Source organism: Cyphomyrmex costatus, unplaced genomic scaffold (genome assembly GCF_001594065.2).
Source record: "Cyphomyrmex costatus isolate MS0001 unplaced genomic scaffold, Ccosl1.0 scaffold45, whole genome shotgun sequence".
NCBI lineage: Eukaryota > Metazoa > Arthropoda > Insecta > Hymenoptera > Formicidae > Cyphomyrmex > Cyphomyrmex costatus.
The window spans coordinates 259,633-277,637 of record NW_017278747.1 but is presented as its reverse complement, the minus strand read 5'-3'; the positions used below and the strand labels follow the sequence as shown (position 1 = coordinate 277,637).

The 18,005-nt window shown below is 36.1% G+C and overlaps 1 protein-coding gene across 1 annotated transcript in view; it reads right to left on the bottom strand.

Moving 5' to 3' along the window:
• Nucleotides 1-3,522: 3,522 nt before the first annotated feature.
• The window catches only part of LOC108777626 (uncharacterized), a 20,652-nt gene continuing 6,169 nt past the window's right edge, over nt 3,523-18,005 (bottom strand). Inside the window, exons 4-5 of the mRNA XM_018544563.1 lie at nt 4,326-4,448; nt 3,523-3,842 (exon numbers count right to left, since the gene is read on the bottom strand). Of these exons, the coding sequence (XP_018400065.1) occupies nt 3,612-3,842; nt 4,326-4,448 (354 nt within the window). The 3' untranslated portion in view covers nt 3,523-3,611. The remainder of the gene's footprint in view (nt 3,843-4,325; nt 4,449-18,005) is intronic.

Below are 18,005 nucleotides of genomic sequence, written 5' to 3'. Positions count from 1 at the left end.
TCTAACAAGTAAACCTACCCAAGTGTAACTCTCCGATTTTGATGAGCTTTTAGTATGTTGTTCTCCAAAGAAAAATAAGAGACACGTATTTTTTTAGACAAGAGTGTGAGACAAGAGGACTCACGTAAATCAAGCACCCCAAACGTGAGGGGCAAGGGGACTCACGTAAATCAAGCACTCCAAACATAAGAGGCAAGGGTATTTCTCCCACACATATACATACACAACACGCGCACGCGTGTACGAATACGTATGGAGCGTGTATATAGACGTTTTCGTCCATTTTTGAAAAATGGTTTTACGGAAAATAATTTAAATACACACCGTTGTTTTCAGTAAATTATGCTCTTTAATTTTTGTCATATAAAGATAAAAAAATTTTTGAAAATAGAGGTGGAGGGTGAAGGTATACAATAAATAAATAACTAAAAAAAATTTTTTTTATTATAGTTGTAAAGTACCCTTAAAGCCATTCTATTTTTATTCAAGAATTTTTTTTCTACCTCTTATATTTTCGACGATATTCGCTTCGAAAGAGAAAAACCGATTTTCTTCAAAGGGGTATTTCAGCCTTTAAAAGTGCGTAAGGGCACGTATAAATAAATACGTGTCTCTTATTTTTCTTTGGAGAACAACATACTAAAAGCTCATCAAAATCGGAGAGTTACACTTGGGTAGGTTTACTTGTAAGAGTAGGTGCCAGAAACCGTGTCATACCGATCTTGAATAATCTATCTTCCCATTTTAAGAGACCAGATAAATTGAAGAGTTTTTTTGTTAAATCTTTAAAATCATTAAAATTGTTTCTCAAGAACCATAATAATGTTCTTTTGACTAGAGCTGATAAAGGCAACGTGACTGTAGCGATGGATTCGGGTGATTATAAACAGAAAATGAGTGAGATTTTATCGGACAATAGCACCTATGAAATTATAAAAAAAAGATCCAACTAACACTCTCTCTAAAAAACTTAGAGATCTTCTTATGGATTGGAAGAGGAAAGGTTACATTTCGCAGCGTGACTATTATTCGTTGTATATTAGTGATGGCGTTTTACCTAGAGCTTATGGCCTTCCCAAGATCCATAAAAATGGTTTTCCTTTAAGAGTTATTGTTTCTGCTGTGGATAGTTCTCTTTACCCTTTAGCCAAATTCTTACACAAAATTATTTTTCGAGTCAGTTCAGATTCTCCTAGGTCAATTATAAATAGCTTTGAATTGATCAAAAAGTTAGACAACATACAATTAAATGTGGATTCTACTTTGATTTCGCTTGATGTTGTTTCTTTGTTTACCAACGTACCAATTGATTTAGCTTTGGACAGTATTAATATTAGATGGTCACAAATTTGTAGCATTATACTTCCTTTTCTAAAATAGAATTTCTTAGGACTGAAATTGATTTTTGACTTAACATTTTTTTCTTTTGACAATATTATATATAGACAAAAATTTGGTATTCCAATGGGTTCTCCCTTGTCTCCTGTTATTGCAGATATCGTTTTACAAGATTTGGAACTTAAAGCACTTAATTCTTTAAACTTAGATATTCCATTTTATGTTAGATATGTGGATGATATTGCGATGGCGGTTCCTTGTTATAAAACTTCTGAGATTCTTGCAATTTTTAATTCTTTTCACACACGTATGCAGTTTACATTGGAGATTGGGGGGGATTCGCTTAATTTTCTTGACATCACCATTATTAAAAATAATTTGAAGATTGAGTATGACTGGTTTCATAAGCCTACGTATTCGGGTAGATATTTAAACTTCCTTTCTCAACATCCTCTTTCCCAGAAAATAGGCACGATTATGGGGTTAGTTGATAGAGCATTTTTGTTATCGAGTCCAAAATTCCATCAAAAAAATATTATTACCGTTATTGAAACATTGCTTAATAATGACTATCCAGTGGATTTGGTTTTTAATGTTATTAATGAGCGCTTAAAGTCTGTACTTAATAAGAAAACTTCTAGACAAACTTTTTACGCAAAATCATGGCTCTCATTGGCTATCGCTCGCCGCTTCACCGCTGCGTCGCTCTGGTCTGTAGGCTCCTTTAGAGTTGTTCCGTTTACAATTATTACATTCTAAAGCGGGGAGCACAGACTTTTGCATAACGCATAAACCATATACATAAAGAATTTGATTGGTCCATTGACTCATGCATAAGAAAATGGACCAATGAAATTCCTTATGCACATGCTTTATGCGTTATGCAAAAGTCTGTGCTCCCCGCTTAAATCTTGACCACCACAATGTTATCTTCGGATTTTTATCTCTTGACTATTTTTATATTAATTAGTTGTGGTTCCGATGATGGTTTATTATTATTTTAATACAACTTTATCTTGTAATCATGGATTTGTCGGTGAGTGTTCATTTTCATCTTTCTTCAATCATTGTCATTAATTTTTAATTTTTACTTAGATTTACGTCTAGTCGTTTGCACATGACCTACCAACCATGTGGATTTGATTGTTTGACGTTGAGAGTGACCACTTTCTTACTGATCCATGCCTTTTTTGTGAATTTACTACTGAAGATGGCCCGGATGTTAGGCCGAAACGTATAGTATTTTATATTTGATATTTTTTGATTGTTAACAAATATATTTTTTTTTTTTTATAATTTCGCATTAATAACAGCGAATTTACTCTCATTAGCCTATTTATTTTTTGTATTTGAAATTTTCGAGAGTCGATTTTTATATTTAATTCTTTATATTAAAATTCAAACTATTCTTTATAATTTATATTATTCTATTTATCACGGTTAAATACGGTGTCTCGGTGCTAAAATGGCGTGAGACATAATAATAACCTCAAATCATATCATCATATGGTTCTTATAGGTTATAGGTTGCGTAGGCATAAATAGGCTTCTCTGCGCATGTCGGGCGAAATTGGCTGCAGTCTCGAGTACGGCGATAAGTTGTAGTCTGGGTGTTTTTCTGAACCCATTCTGAACGATCTGGGTGAAACGTCTGGACGAAACATCCGGTCAAATCGAACGCTTTTAGGTAAAAAGTTGTCGTCCGGGCGTTCATTCTGAACGCACCCCAGCTCACGAAGTAAGCGATGCGAGAGAACCGATCAAAACCGCGGAAAAGCGACAATAATACTTCGAAAAATGCGACTTATCAACTTAACATCTCCTTTTTTTTTTGAAAGAAATAAGTTTTATAATATTTATTGATCTATTCTTTTAATTCTTTGTAATTTGTAAATCGATTTTTTGTGTGATATTTTATTTATTTTCAGTTAGAAAGGAAAGGATTAGAAAAAAAGCATGTTAAATTATTCTGAGCATGTTATTAAGTCAATCGAAAACACTAATGCAATAATTTTAATAATTCACACTTAACAGAAAAATTAAATATTATACTCGAAATTTTGAAGTATGCAATGAAGAATGTGTGTGTGTGGGTGGGTGTGTGAGTGGGTGTGTGGGTGGTGTGTGGGCGCGCGCGCGCGCGCGTGTATAAGACTGATTTATATCTCAATCTTATTGTTAGATGCAATAAATGTATCTATATAAAATAGATATAATCATGAGCAAATTTTATATTTTGTATTAAATTCATGAAATATTGTAACTGAAATTTGTCAAAAAGTTCCAATTTCACTGTCGTAACAGCTAGAAACTTTTGATTTTCTATCTGGATCCATCGCGATCGAAATAAATTCTTCGGAAATTCTCTTGTCTAATCCCGTGTAAGTCTGAGCCAGATCAATTTGATCTTCGCTGATCATCTTTGAAGATTCATTTTTAACTTCAATATGCCTCTTTGTTTCTTCTTGATTTGCGAACGGTTGACGTTTGTGCTTTGATCGGAACTAAAAACAATCAATGTCAATTATAAATAAGTAATTATTTAAGAGATAATTAAGGATGCATTTCGTTTCGCGTTAATAAGTAATATTTGACGCTTATATAAGTAATATTTGTTCTTACATAATATTTGGTAAACAACAAGAATGAAGTGATGCTTACGCATGTGAGCATGAAAAGAATGTTTAAGTTAATACATAAACAATCTAATTAACTTGCAAGCGACATAAAATACAAATCTAAATATTCATAATGTTTTTTATTAATCTGTGTTACTTTTATCACTAGTTATCTTTTCATTTAAACATTTTTGTGTGTGTTATTTATCAAAATATAAAACTATATATGTACATAATTTAATAACCACCACATTTTTTTTTTATTAAACCATATTTAGCTAGAAGAATATTTTCTTTATTGATCTCTTGTAAAATTTTAGTTATTAATTTATAACACATGATTTTATGTACGCATATTTGATAGCTCACCATTTGAGATTGCGGTCGTCCAGAATACGGAGGCATATGAGAAAATATAGGTATCGGTGTCGAAATTGAAAGAGATCTAACAGATACAAATCCTCCAGGTGTCGATGGCATACCATATGGTGGCTGCAATAAACACAAAGTTACTTTTTATATTATTTACGAGTAATTTCAACTTTTACACAGATCCTCTTGTTTTGATTAATCTACTTAAATACGTTATATCTCAATATATTATATTTTCGTTTTCTGAGAGATTTAAAAAAGATGTTAATGAAATTATAAAATTATTAAAGAAGTTAATGCCAATATGAGCCAACACTAGTTGTTCGTGTGAATGACCCGTACCGAATAAGAACCAGAACTACGAAGTTCTACAAAATTTGTGATACTGAAAATATGTAACAAAACCAATAAAATTATTTTCGGTTTACGGTTTTTTTCGATTCTCTTTTCGGTACTAAAAATCTATGTGATCAAATTATAGATTTTCAGTACTGGCAGTAAATTTTGGAACACAGCTTTAGCAGGGATATTGACAGCCATCGCAAGTGCGTCGACTTTACCTTATTATTGGCTGTCAGTATCTCTACTAAACATGTTTGGCAGTTGATACCACTGGTAGTACTCCCCCGAAAATAAATGATAAAATATCAAAATAATCCAAAAAATATAAATAAAAACAACAAAAAAAGAACAAAAATATAAAAATAACTAATAAAAATAACAAATAGAATAAAAACTTAAAAAAACAATTGTAATGCGGGCATTAAGGTATTACTTAAGGGTACCCTTCGGGTCTATTTTTTTCGAAAAATTCAAATTTTCAAATATACCAAAAACGAGTTTCAAAACGAGTTCTACGAAGAAACCGAAGGCATTATGTATGGAGCTGGCATCGCTGATTGAGCGTAAGACACTTTTTTTCATGATTATACTAACGATTATGCGAACAAAAACTTTAAACGCGTTTTCCTCAAAACAAGGTTTTTCGAGCTGGTGGACACGATTTTGTAAAAACTATTTAACCGATCGGGCTGAAATTTTCAGGGATTGTTCAGAACATGTGTAGTTTTAGCCCGTAGTAAAATCATTATTTTTCGTTGATTTTTAACCCCTATTTTTTATCATTTTACGGGTGAAAAAAAGGTAAATAAATTCAAAACGTCGCCATTTTGTTTTTTTACGTTTAAAACGTTTAATTTTACTACCGGCTATAGTCACGAACATGTATTTTAAGAATCTGTTTGAATTTTTTATTTCAAGCGTTTCGAACTGGAGATATCACGTCCACCAGATTTTTACGACCAACCACTGAAGCCACCATTTTGACGCCGCACGTGCGCGAAAAATTAAAAAAAAATTTTTTTACATGCTCATTTGTAACATTAATAATGTGTAAAAAGTTCGAAGAATTTAAATACATTTTACTATGAAAAAAAAATTCTTGAAAAAACGTTAAAAAGACCCGAAGGGTACCCTTAAAGACAGTCTCAACCCTGTTAAACACAGAGAGCAATTGTTTTTAAACTCATGTGCATGTACAGAAATGTTATCAGGGACTAACAGCGACCCATGCCGGGCGACTGGGCCGAGCGTGATGACGCGTGATGACGGCAGGGTGACGGAGCGACATTGGCTGCGTTCAGCAGAGAAAGCAGCTTTGCAACTGTTGCAAAATTCTTAATATGATTGGTCTTGTCCTTACTTCCTCATTAGATCTAAATATATAAACCAATTATATTCAAGAATTTTACAACAGTTGCAAAGCTGCTTTTTCTGCTGAACGCAGTCATTGCCTCATTTTCTTAGCTCTTACTCCCAAAAGAATGCGTGTCCAATTAACTCCTTTTAAAGTAACAAAATAGAGACCTAGGGCTACATTTTGAGCTTTATTAAAAGAAAATTGAAACTGGCCTTTTAAGCGCGCCGTCATTTAAAAAATTTCAAAACTGACAAACATCGTCGTAACCGGTCTGATCGAAAAAAAAGAGTATTCTTACGTGAAAGAGCGTTCAATTTTCTATAAGGAAACGTCTACATTTCATTTTCAAACTTGCTTTTCATGTCCACTAACGACAAGCGAAAAGAACGCTGCGACAAGAAAGCTCAAAAATTGACGGCTCTACAATTCGGCAACCAGTTAGCCTACAGATATATTATTCGGCATAGAGTCTTTATTCATCAAACTGTTCAAGTTCAAGCAATATGAACGAAATCCATGAAACTTCGCAAAATGGGTGGCCCACTTGGCATGGAATGCCCCATATACATATACCAGGTGTACAAGTATAAAATGCAAATTTTTTTCAAAAAAAAAAACAAATTAGGAAGAATGATAAAAAGTGGTTTATTCAAAGTATGCTCCATTGCTAATTACACATTTTTCCCATCTTTCGGATAATTTGTGGATATCACACGTCAGTAAAAATCTTCCCCTGTTGCCGCGAACCATTCATCGAGCCATTTTTTCACATTTTCGTACGAACCAAAGCGCTGCTCAGCAAATGCGTGAGCCATCTATGCAAACAAGTGATAATCGGAAGGAGCCAAGTCTGGTGAGTAAGCCCGGATCCTCATACGGGCAACAGCGCTTTGACACCAAACGCTGATTGGTGAAAAACCGGTGGTGAGGGTAAAATTTACCCCCATAACCCGTTTTTCACCAATCAGCGTCCGGTGTCAAAGCGCTGTTGTCCGTATGAGGATCCGGGCTAAGTCGCATGGGTTAGCACTTCTCAGCTGAGTGCTTCCAACGTGTCGAAACCGGTTTTGCTGTATGTGATGGAGCATTGTCATGGAGAAAAATGATCTTGTTGCTTTTTTCGATATACTGATCGTTTTTTTGAGTAGTGAATGATTCAAATCGATCAATTATTGTTGGTAGCGTTTGGTATTAACCGTTTCAGTAGGCTTTAACAGCTCATAATAACCACGCCCTTCTGGTCCCACCAAACACAGAGCATCGCCTTCCTGTCAAAGCGATTCGGTCTTGCGGTCGATGTGGATGGTGCGCCTGGTTTTACCCATGATTTTTTACGCTTGGGATTCTTAAAACATATTTACTTTTTATCCCCAGTAACGATACGATGCAAAAACGACTTTCTTTTGCATCGCTCGAGCAAAATTTCACATGTGTTTTTGCTCCTCTCCATTTGCCTCTCGTTCAACTCATGTGGTATCCATCTGCCGACCTTCTGAATCTTTCTCATTTCTCGTAGGCGATTAGAAACAGCTTGTTGACTAACGCTCTATGAGTTGTTCTTGTTTTTGTGGGGGTGGGAGTGAGGATGATGAGAGTGGTTAACATATTGTTATTTAAAATTTCAAGATTTATTAAGAATTTATTAGAAATCTGATTTTGAGGTATTAATAAAATAAAACTTTAAATAGCTACAACAAAAGAAACTAGTCATTTTCAGGTTATGTGCCTATGAACACTTTTGATCAATGAGTTAAGAACTATGAATTAAAGCCAATTTCACCGAGGGTCAAAATCCTATGATTTTGTGTGGGGTCCTTTGAACGATTAGACAACGTTACGCAGTCTATTAATGAAAATATTGATAAAAATGGAGTTGTGGTGGAGAAACGAAAGTTTTTTTTGTAGTAAAAAACATTGATAAAAGTGGAGTTGTGAAGAAGAAACAAAAGTTTTTTATTACTTTAATTAAATCTTTACTGATGACTTAAACGAGAAAGATCAAAACGTTTGTTTATATTATTGTATAATTTTTAATATAGTGTGTAACAGTGGGGGATAGTTGTTTATAGCGCGCTTCGTTCGTGCGCTCGCGCCTGTCCCGCGCTATAAACAAATATATTCCCACTCGCTACATATAGAATTTTTCATTACGAGTGCACTGTGTTAGTATTATGCTATATAATTATAAAGTCGCACAAGCGAAGCGAGTGCGACTTATGGGGTGGTGCGTGGGGCGCAGGAAGCAGGGGAGGTTCGGGGGGCGCAGCCCCCCCCATAAAAGAAATTAAAATATTCCGTAAATAAATATTTAACAATACAAAATTTTGTATTGCTCATTACTTTTAATTATAATTGTGAGATTATTACAATTTGAAATTAAATTTAAACGTTATTACAAGTTGAATGACACTTAAGCTGATTTTTCATGTGCAGCACGCTGCGGCAGCAAAATGTTATTATTGATTAAAAATCTTTTGTGAGGTGACGCACTGTGACGCACTTCCAATCAGTTCTCAAAAATTTGTATCACATGACATTTTGCTGCCGCAGCGTGCTGCACATGAAAAGTAAGCTTAACGTTAACTTAACGAATCGTAAAGCTGATTTTTCATGTGCAGCACGCTGCTCTTCCCCCCCCCCCCCAGATGCCCCGAAAGGACGCTCCGGTCGGCGCTTTCTCCGTGTTGATATTTGTACGAGCGTTACCACTGCTTTGCGCTATTTTTCATAATGTAACGCTTTTGCGTGGGATTAGAGAAATACCTCAACGGCTTGAGGTATTGGCTATTTCCCGCACGCAAAAGCGTTGTGGTATAGGGCACATTACGTGCACACGTGATGAAAAAGTTATTTATAATTCACACGAACAACTAGTGTTGATTTATATTGGTATTAACTTTACATTTATTTAATCTTTTGAGCCTATGTTTTTACAGAATTGGTAAAAAAAGGATATATGTACTACGTACATACATACATCTTTTAAAAATTATCTATGTCATTTAGAAACTCGATGTGATGAGGAATTGTGTGAGGAACACAGACTTCTATATACTACTAGTAGTGATGTTTCAATTAGGTTAAATTTGATGAATTGTGTATTAACTGGATTATATGTTTTAGAAAGATTAAAGAAATAATTTTATGATTAGTGCACATAAAATAAATAATTAAAGGCGAATTTTGGCGTGCCTCTGGAATAGCAACCAAAAGTAACCGCGACTAAGGCTATCTTCGTTTCCAGGTATCAGAAGACAAAGATAGCCTCAACCAGTATCACTGGTACTTGCATAGGAAATCTAAGTAATTATATTAAACATCTTTTATATTAAGCATCTTTAGAATATTTTTCTAACATTATTTTTAATTGTATATAATGAAAGATAATAATAATTGACTCGTATGATTTAAAAATCTCAGAAAGTGTAAAGCCTAATCGAGTCTTGAAAACAAGATGTTAATGTTTATTATATTATGTGAATTTATATACTGCGTATGTAGTCCCCCCCGCGACGCTGATAGATTTTCAGCATTGACGCATACATATTCACTACCGCAGTAATATCACTTAGTTAAATTGAGAATCAATCTAACCAATTTTTGATGCCTATAGTATCTTATTAGATCTTAATAATATGTTGAAAGACATATATTAAAATTTAATATTAAAGTAATAATTTAAAATATGTGAAAATAAGATTGCGAAGAATATCACAAGTTTGCGTTTCGTCCCGGCTTCCACTACTGGACTCATCAGTAAGGTAATGTAGTGGGAGCCTACCTTAGACGCCTGGGAAGATGTTAGAAAGAAGTTCTATATAAACAAATACTCATGTAATTCAACCTTGTTTGACATGTGCACCCACGGTAATTAATTCTGTCCCTCGGAAATTTTCACAAAATAAAAAATGACCACCTTTCTATATTAATTGTCACAATCTATGCACGATTAACGTTACGACTGAACCTTATCGTGCATGAATAGTGATAATTAATACAGAAAGAAGGTCACTTTTCATTTTGTGAAAATTTCCGAGGGACAGAATTAATTACCGTGGGTGTGCATTTAATGTGCAGTATAACTTCTTTTTACAACTTACATTCTGTTTAAGATGGTTTAAGATTTTTTTTTAAGTGTGTCTCTCGGATGAGGGGAAAACCATATATGTAATACTACTATATGGCTAGATGAGAGAGAAGTCCATGTCCCAGAACCACGGTGCGGGAATATACTTCTCTCTCTTTCTCAGCGTACTTTGAACGTTGTGCGCATGCGTCGGAATCATCCCCTCCATCAATAATAAATAGAAGGATAAATATACATATATGTGTAAGGAAGAAGGAAAAAGTGATTGATTCCGCTTCGTCTGAATAATCTGCGATTGCAATATTAGGAGCTGATTCCATAACATTATAAATAATGTAATAAATCCAATTTTTTGCCAATCCACAATTATGAATATAAAGGATAACGCTCTTTCGTTACTGTATGGCCACAGTATATCCAGTAGCGCAACTCTCTGTCGGCACCTTTGATGTTAGTGTCACACAAAATGGAGTGCGCATGCGCGAAATAAGCAAGATGCCCAGTCGCGCCACCTAAACTTCTTTCTCACTTGCTCTTTACTCTCCATCTTTCCATCTTTTTCTAGCTACTCTAGCTTATTTGTATGTACTACATCAAATTAATCTAAATGTAATAAAAACTTAAAAAAAATAGACCATAATTGTAATGCATTGTAAAAAAGATAAGAAAATATAAGCTTATGTAAATATTGTATAACATAAATATTATACTGTGTAAAAATATTTTAATTAAAGTCTGCGATATATGTATATACAATGCGTTTTTTCCTGTTAGATTGCTTGCTTTTTTGTAAATTATTAGAATTGCATCATACGGAACGTAGATTTTCTAACTGAAACGTAAGCAATCCAGCAGGAAAACATACATTATATATATCGCAGTCTTAAGATATTAATATAAACAACAAAAAATAAAATTTAATGTTATACGGATTACATTTAAGAAAATAATTACTGTAATTATTGTAATTATAAAAAAATATTTAATAACTTTTTTTAATTAAATAAGATAATTTTTATGTATCTAGAATAAAAATAATTAACTGGAATAGATAAAATTTTAACCTTAATACAACAATAAGAAACAAATATTTATCAATATTTTGCATGTTTTAAAATATTATTACACATATATACCTATATATACAAAAATATCCTTCTTATTCCTATAAAAAATATTAAAATGTTAGAAATAAATAGAATTTATATAGGTATTCATTTTTAAACTAAAATAAGATTTTATTTCCACAAACTTTTCGGTCACAAACTAGATTCGGAGTTTCTCAAACTAATAGAACTCAAATAGACGGCAATTATAATAATTTCCTTCAAATTTGAGCTTTCTAAGCACACACTGGCACACACCTAATCACAGGATCTTTAAACGGAACCATTTAAATGGTCCTGACAGAGAGTGACAGAGAACGGATAAGAAGAAGTGAGAAAGAAGTTTAGGTGGCGCGACTGGGCATCTTGCTTATTTCGCGCATGCGCACTCCATTTTCTTCTTCTTCTTCTTAATTGTTAATGGCTCCTGTCTCCCAACGTAAAGTGAGCGGAGACAATACAGCCAGATCACGTCAATAGATTTCTTCAAAAACTGGTGATGCAATACCCGCGAGAATGGCGTTGCTCGACCGGTTTCCGGGCGCCTGCGTCTATGGCGTCGTCACGCCACAATAACGCGCGTCATAGGAGCCCAGGTCGTCAAAGGGTGCTAAATGACGAACAATCGAGACGAGCTCAACCGCGGACACGCATCTATATGATACAATGCACAGTCAAAGTCGGCAACACTTTCAAAAATATACAATGAAGAGCACCCGAACCGAAACGCGTCCGTAACGGTCGGATGGTTCGTCGGAACTACGCGCACTCCATTTTGTGTGACATAAAATCAGGAGAGTTGCGCTACTGGATATACTGTGGTATGGCTGTAAATCATTGTAGACACTCAGGCGTAAAGAGACTCAAATCCTACAGCCTACTTCTAATGTCTACTCCATAATCCACTACTGCTACTGCCCATTGTAGACCACGCATTAACTAGATAGGATATGGAGAAAAAAGTTGGTCACGAAAAATGTTCCATGTACTGCCATGTCCGCCGAACGGAATAATTTGCAACATTTCATCGCCATATTGAATATTTATATGTGTGCAGTATACTTGCGACTGTGTACACGTATGTGTAAATATATACATAATATATATCAAATCGGGATGACAGATATGTTAACCTGTAAAGTCTCGAACTTTAACGCTTAATAACTAGGTTCACAAGGCCGATCCCCGCATTTTTCTTATAAAACGCGACGAATGAGTATAATTTTATTAAGATTTTAGGAGAGCAAGCTATACTCTACCTTTTAAAAGACAAATACGTGTCTTAAACGCATAAAATTATACTCATTCGTCGCGTTTTCACTCAGAACGAAAGAATCTATAAGAAAAATGCGGGGATCGGCCTTGTGAACCGAGTTATTAAGCGTTACAGTTCGAGACTTACAGGCTAAGATATCTGTCATCCCGATTCGATATATATTATGTATATGTGTACACATACGTATACACAGTCGCAAGTATATTGCACACATATAAATATTCAATATGGCGATGAAATGCTGCAAGTTATCCGTTCGGCGGACATGGCAGTACACAGAACATTTTTCGTGACCACCTTCAGTCTACACAGTTAAGTCTCCTTACTCTTACTTCATGTTTCTAGTCTTCTTGGATGTATTGTACTACGGCACAGATGTCTATACTATACTAGATCGCTAACTTCGTCAAAAACAGTCGAAAGGACTGAAGCCGGCCGGATCTCCGGTTTCGGCCATGATGGGAACAAAAAGATGGCGACGGTGTGTGTGTAGTAGTGCGTATATGAGTATCCTGCGTGTGTGTTAGTGCGTATGTGTGACATCAGACGGCAGCTACACGTGTCAGAAGTAGGAGCTTCCAGAAATACCGACGGCACAGCCAAATTTTTTGGTAATTATACAGAATACCCCCTCCACCTCCGATTTCGATAAAATTAGACTCATTCGACGCGTTTTTGCATAAAACGAAAAAATCTTGCAGAAATAAGTGTCGCTCTGCTCTACGAACCGAGATATTTAATGTTAAAGTTGACGACTATTCAGGTTAGGTAAGCTGTCACAGTCCTACATTCGCCATGTTTTCTACATGCATTTCGATGTTTTGCGCCTGCGTCTCGTTTCTTTTCGGTCAAACAAGCTCGAAATTTAAAATGTAAGACCTCTGTCCACCTCTCCCTCCCCCCTGCTGAGGGGAGCACGACTTCTACGATTGTACTGTCGGGGCAGACCTCTGTCCACCTCTCCCTCCCCCCCTGCTGAGGGTCGTACGACTTCTACGATTGTACTATCGCACATTGGTTTCAACTATGCGCTGCCCCGACAGTACAATCGTAGAAGTCGTGCGCCCCTCGGCAGGGGGGGAGGGAGAGGTGGACAGAGGTCTGCTCCGACAGTACAATCGTAGAAGTCGTGCGCCTCTCGGCAGGGGGGGAGGGAGAGGTGGACAGAGGTCTGCCCCGACAGTACAATCGTAGAAGTCGCGCGCCCCTCGGTAGGGGGGGAGGGAGAGGTGGACAGAGGTCTGCCCCGACAGTACAATCGTAGAAGTCGTGCGCTCCTCGGCAGGGGGGGAGGGAGAGGAGGACAGAGGTCTGCCCCGACAGTACAATCATAGAAGTCGCGCGCCCCTCGGCAGGGGGGGGAGGGAGAGGTGGACAGAGGTCTGCCCCGACAGTACAATCGTAGAAGTAGTGCGCCCCTGTGCAGAGGGAGGAGGGGAGAAAGTTACTTCGCGTGGAAAGTTCAATGTTTCTGAACAGGGAAAGGTGTACAATTTCGTGTCTGACAACAATATATTTGTTTTGCAGTGTTAATTTCAAATTTGGTGCATTCTGTTGGACTCAAACGATACCAAGCGCATGCGCACGAGGTCAGACAGCATGAAGAAGACATACTCGTAGTACTAAATACATGTCGGTATGACAGATTTCCTAACCTGAATAGTCGTCAACTTTAACATTAAATATCTCGGTTCGTAGAGCAGAGCGACACTTATTTCTGCAAGATTCTTTCGTTTTATGCAAAAACGCGTCGAATGAGCCTAATTTTATCGAAATCGGAAGTGGAGGGGGTATTCTGTATAATTACCAAATATAAAAATATTCGGGGTTCATGATATGAGAAGGTTATGTTTCAATTAAGCATTGTTAATTTTTTAGATTACCATTTACGCCTCCAGATATATTTCAAATTTGGATCAATGCCATCGGAGAAGACTTTGGGTGCGTTCCAAGTCGCGCATGAAGCGCGTGGACTGCAATACTGATGCACAACACTTTGAAATTGTTCCGTTTTTTCAATGCGCGCATAAAGGTTGGATTATACTGGCCGTAATCTGTTAACTTATGCTGTAATCTGTAAAAATTGACCAATTATAATCGATTATTCCCCTCTCATTCGACTGTGATTGGTCAATTTTTACAGATTACGGCATAAATTAACAGTTTACGGCCAGTATAAATCAACCTTAACACGCATGAAGCGCTTATGAATTCGGACCGGTTTCCTGTGCGAGCTATGCGAGTTCAACATGGACGCTATACAAGACGTCAATAAACAATTTCTAATAATTGTAATTTCTTCTTTAATACTTTTAAAGAAAAATGATGAAAGTTCCGATGACAGTTCCGACTCGAGCGATAGTGAAAATGAAGTCGAAGGCATATTTCTAAGTGATACGCAGAAAATATTTTTTCTATTAATAGTACCTAGATAAATCACGTGGAAAACAAATTGGAGTTGAAAAAATTATTGATTACGTCGATCGCGTAATTCCTAATTAATATAACGTCTAATCTATACATTAAATAAATCAAGGTAAAATAATATGCCATTAATTTTGATTGAAAGTATTCAACATAAATTAAAAGGGCGAAGTAAAAGTCAGAAGTAAATTACATTTAAAATAATTTAAAAATGTTAACATATTTACAATAGAAATATTACAAAAAATTGCTTAAAATTAAAAACATTATGCCCGTTACTTAAAATTAAAAACATGCTGCGCGTAACAATTGTTAAGCAATTTTTGTAATATTTCTATTGTAAATATGTTAACATTTTAATATTATTTTAAATGTAATTTACTTCTGACTCTTACTTCGCCCTTTTAATTTTTGTTGAATAATGCCATTAATTTTATCTTGGCTTACTTTCGCCATATCCTCTTCATTTAAAAATAAAATTAATACTTTATTTTTATCCTCTAATAAGACCGGGAAATCATGCAATTGCTGTAATCGCTGTTCCATCGCAAATCGCAAATATTCGTCCGTTCATTGTTGTATTGTCCGGTACTCGTTGCTCGTTCCGAATTACAAATCATGCGCATAGACCGCATGAACGCATCAGACGCATCAACTGCCTCAGGTCGAAAGAGAAGCAGTCAATGCGCTGAGTGGAGTGCTAAGAATTCAGTACGGTTAGTACAATCTGGGGAATTCAAGTCTCTCGAAGCGCTTTCGAAGCGCGCAATAGTTAACTCGGAACGACTTTCTATGCAGTCTACGCGCTTCATGCGCGACTCGGAACGCACCCTTTGTTCCAAAGAAGAATGACACCGGGAACACACGCGTCACGTGTGACTACCGGCTGATGTCACACATACGCACTAACACATACGCAGGATACTCATATACGCATTACCACACGTACCTCGCCATCTTGTTGTTCCCATCATGGCCGAAACCGGAGATCCGGCCGGCCTCAGCTCTTTCGGCTGTGTTAGCGATCTAGTATAGTATAGACATCTGTGTACTACGGTCACTAGAAGTCTGTGGCCGGTATTCATAGTCGGTTCTTATTTCAAGACTGTCTTAAGTAATGTCTTAAGATGCTAAAGCGGCCCTCTGATTGGTTCATAACTCTTCAAGACTGAACTTAAGACGGTCTTGAATATAAGAACTGACTATGAATATTGGCCTGTGACTACAATGCGTACGCACATGCGTATTGCATAGAAGCATGTGGCGCATGCGCAGAATGAATAACTTTAATACATGCTTCTTCCATTTTACATAAGAGAAATCTAGGCAGTTATCAGTCTAGCAGTGTATAGAAGTCTGTGGTGAGGAATCAAGAAAGAGAGAAATATAAAGAAGAGAAAATAGAAGACAAAAGATACAACAGGTACGGGAATGTGTTGAAATACAATAAGATACCATAAAATGGTAATTATATAGAATACGGGCCTCACCTCTGATTTTTATCTAATTAGACTCATTCGACGAGTTTTCACTCAAAATGAAAGAATTCGGAAGAAATTTGTGGCGCTCGACCTTGTGAACCAAGATATTAAGCGTTAAAGTTCGAAATTTTAGAGGTTAAGATATCTGTCACTGCTTTAAAAATAACAAATTACTGCTTTAGGAACACAAAAACACTGCTTTAAAAATACAAATTCACTGCTTTAAAAAACAATTCACTGCTTTAAAACAATAGTGGAGTCCCCCCGCAGGGAGGGCGGAATCCACTGTATCCACGCATACACTTTTACAACGTACATATAACATGCGTGGATGCAATAAGTTCCGCCCCTCCTGCAGGGAGATTCCACTATTGTTTTTAAAGCAGCGAATTGTTATTTTTACAGCAACAGTCATAGACTTATAAGATAGACGGAGCGTTCATACGAAAGAAGCTGAAGACTTGATAGAAAGAGAGAGAAATAGTCGCGGAGTAGTTTTCTTCTTTTCTAGTAGTGAATTGATTGGTCGTCGCGGCAGGTCGGGGAGTAGCCAAGAGCAACGAAGATAGATATCCGAGAGTATTCGCCCTGGTAAGTATGCGGCAGCGCCAACTACTGAGGAAATGCAAAACTACTGAGATGGGTTAGATTCAAAACTAGTACCATGGAGAGAATGGAAGAAAATAAGTTTTTAATTAGTTTGTTTGATATTGTTAATTACGTAGGAGCAGGTCAGCGATGCTATGTAGAAGGCGAACAAGTCCTGAATGCAAAACATATAATGTTTTGTGGAATTACCCACGAGTCAATGACTAAAACTGAAATTTTAGGATTGTGTTTGCAATCGTCATGTCTTTCGGGAACTCCTCATGAGGTAGTAATCAAGATAAATAAAAGTGATGATGCTGCAAAAAATGAAGTCACCATTAACTGCATTTGTTCATGCAAAGCAGGAATTTCAATAATAGTTGTAAATAACACGAATCATCTGCTGTCTCCTGTAAATACTTAAATTCTTGACTTTTTGTAGCTTAGGAACATGGCAAAAGTTTTTAATGGGTCAGAGAGCCATTTTAATTCACTATTGCATCTAATAGATATAGTTTTATAACGTATGTACATATATATATAGAGAAAAATTTAGACAATACAGTGTCGAAGTGCAATAAAAAACTATTATTATGGTGTAAGTATTCTTATTTGTGTGAATATTTAATATCGGACTTAACCTAACCTAATCTAATCTTTCTACCTTTTGCATCAACTGTCATCAGCTTATTGGTCAAGAGCACTTATATTGAATTCAAATGGCCGTGGTTACCTAACCCAACCGTCGCAATGTCGCATCTCTGTTTTCTAGGCCTCTAATCTAACCCATCTCAGTAGTTTTGCATTTCCTCAGTAGTTGGCGCTGCCGCATACTTACCAGGGCGAATTAAGTTGACTGAGAATGATAACAAGAGCTTCGACGGATTGCAGCGGATTATTGTACATACATTAATTTACAAATTAAAAGATGCAATTTTATAATGGTGCGGTTTTGTTGCATTTGCAAGTCAGAACATGGTATTCGATGAGATGTTTCTTTCCAACTCCTGCTCTTG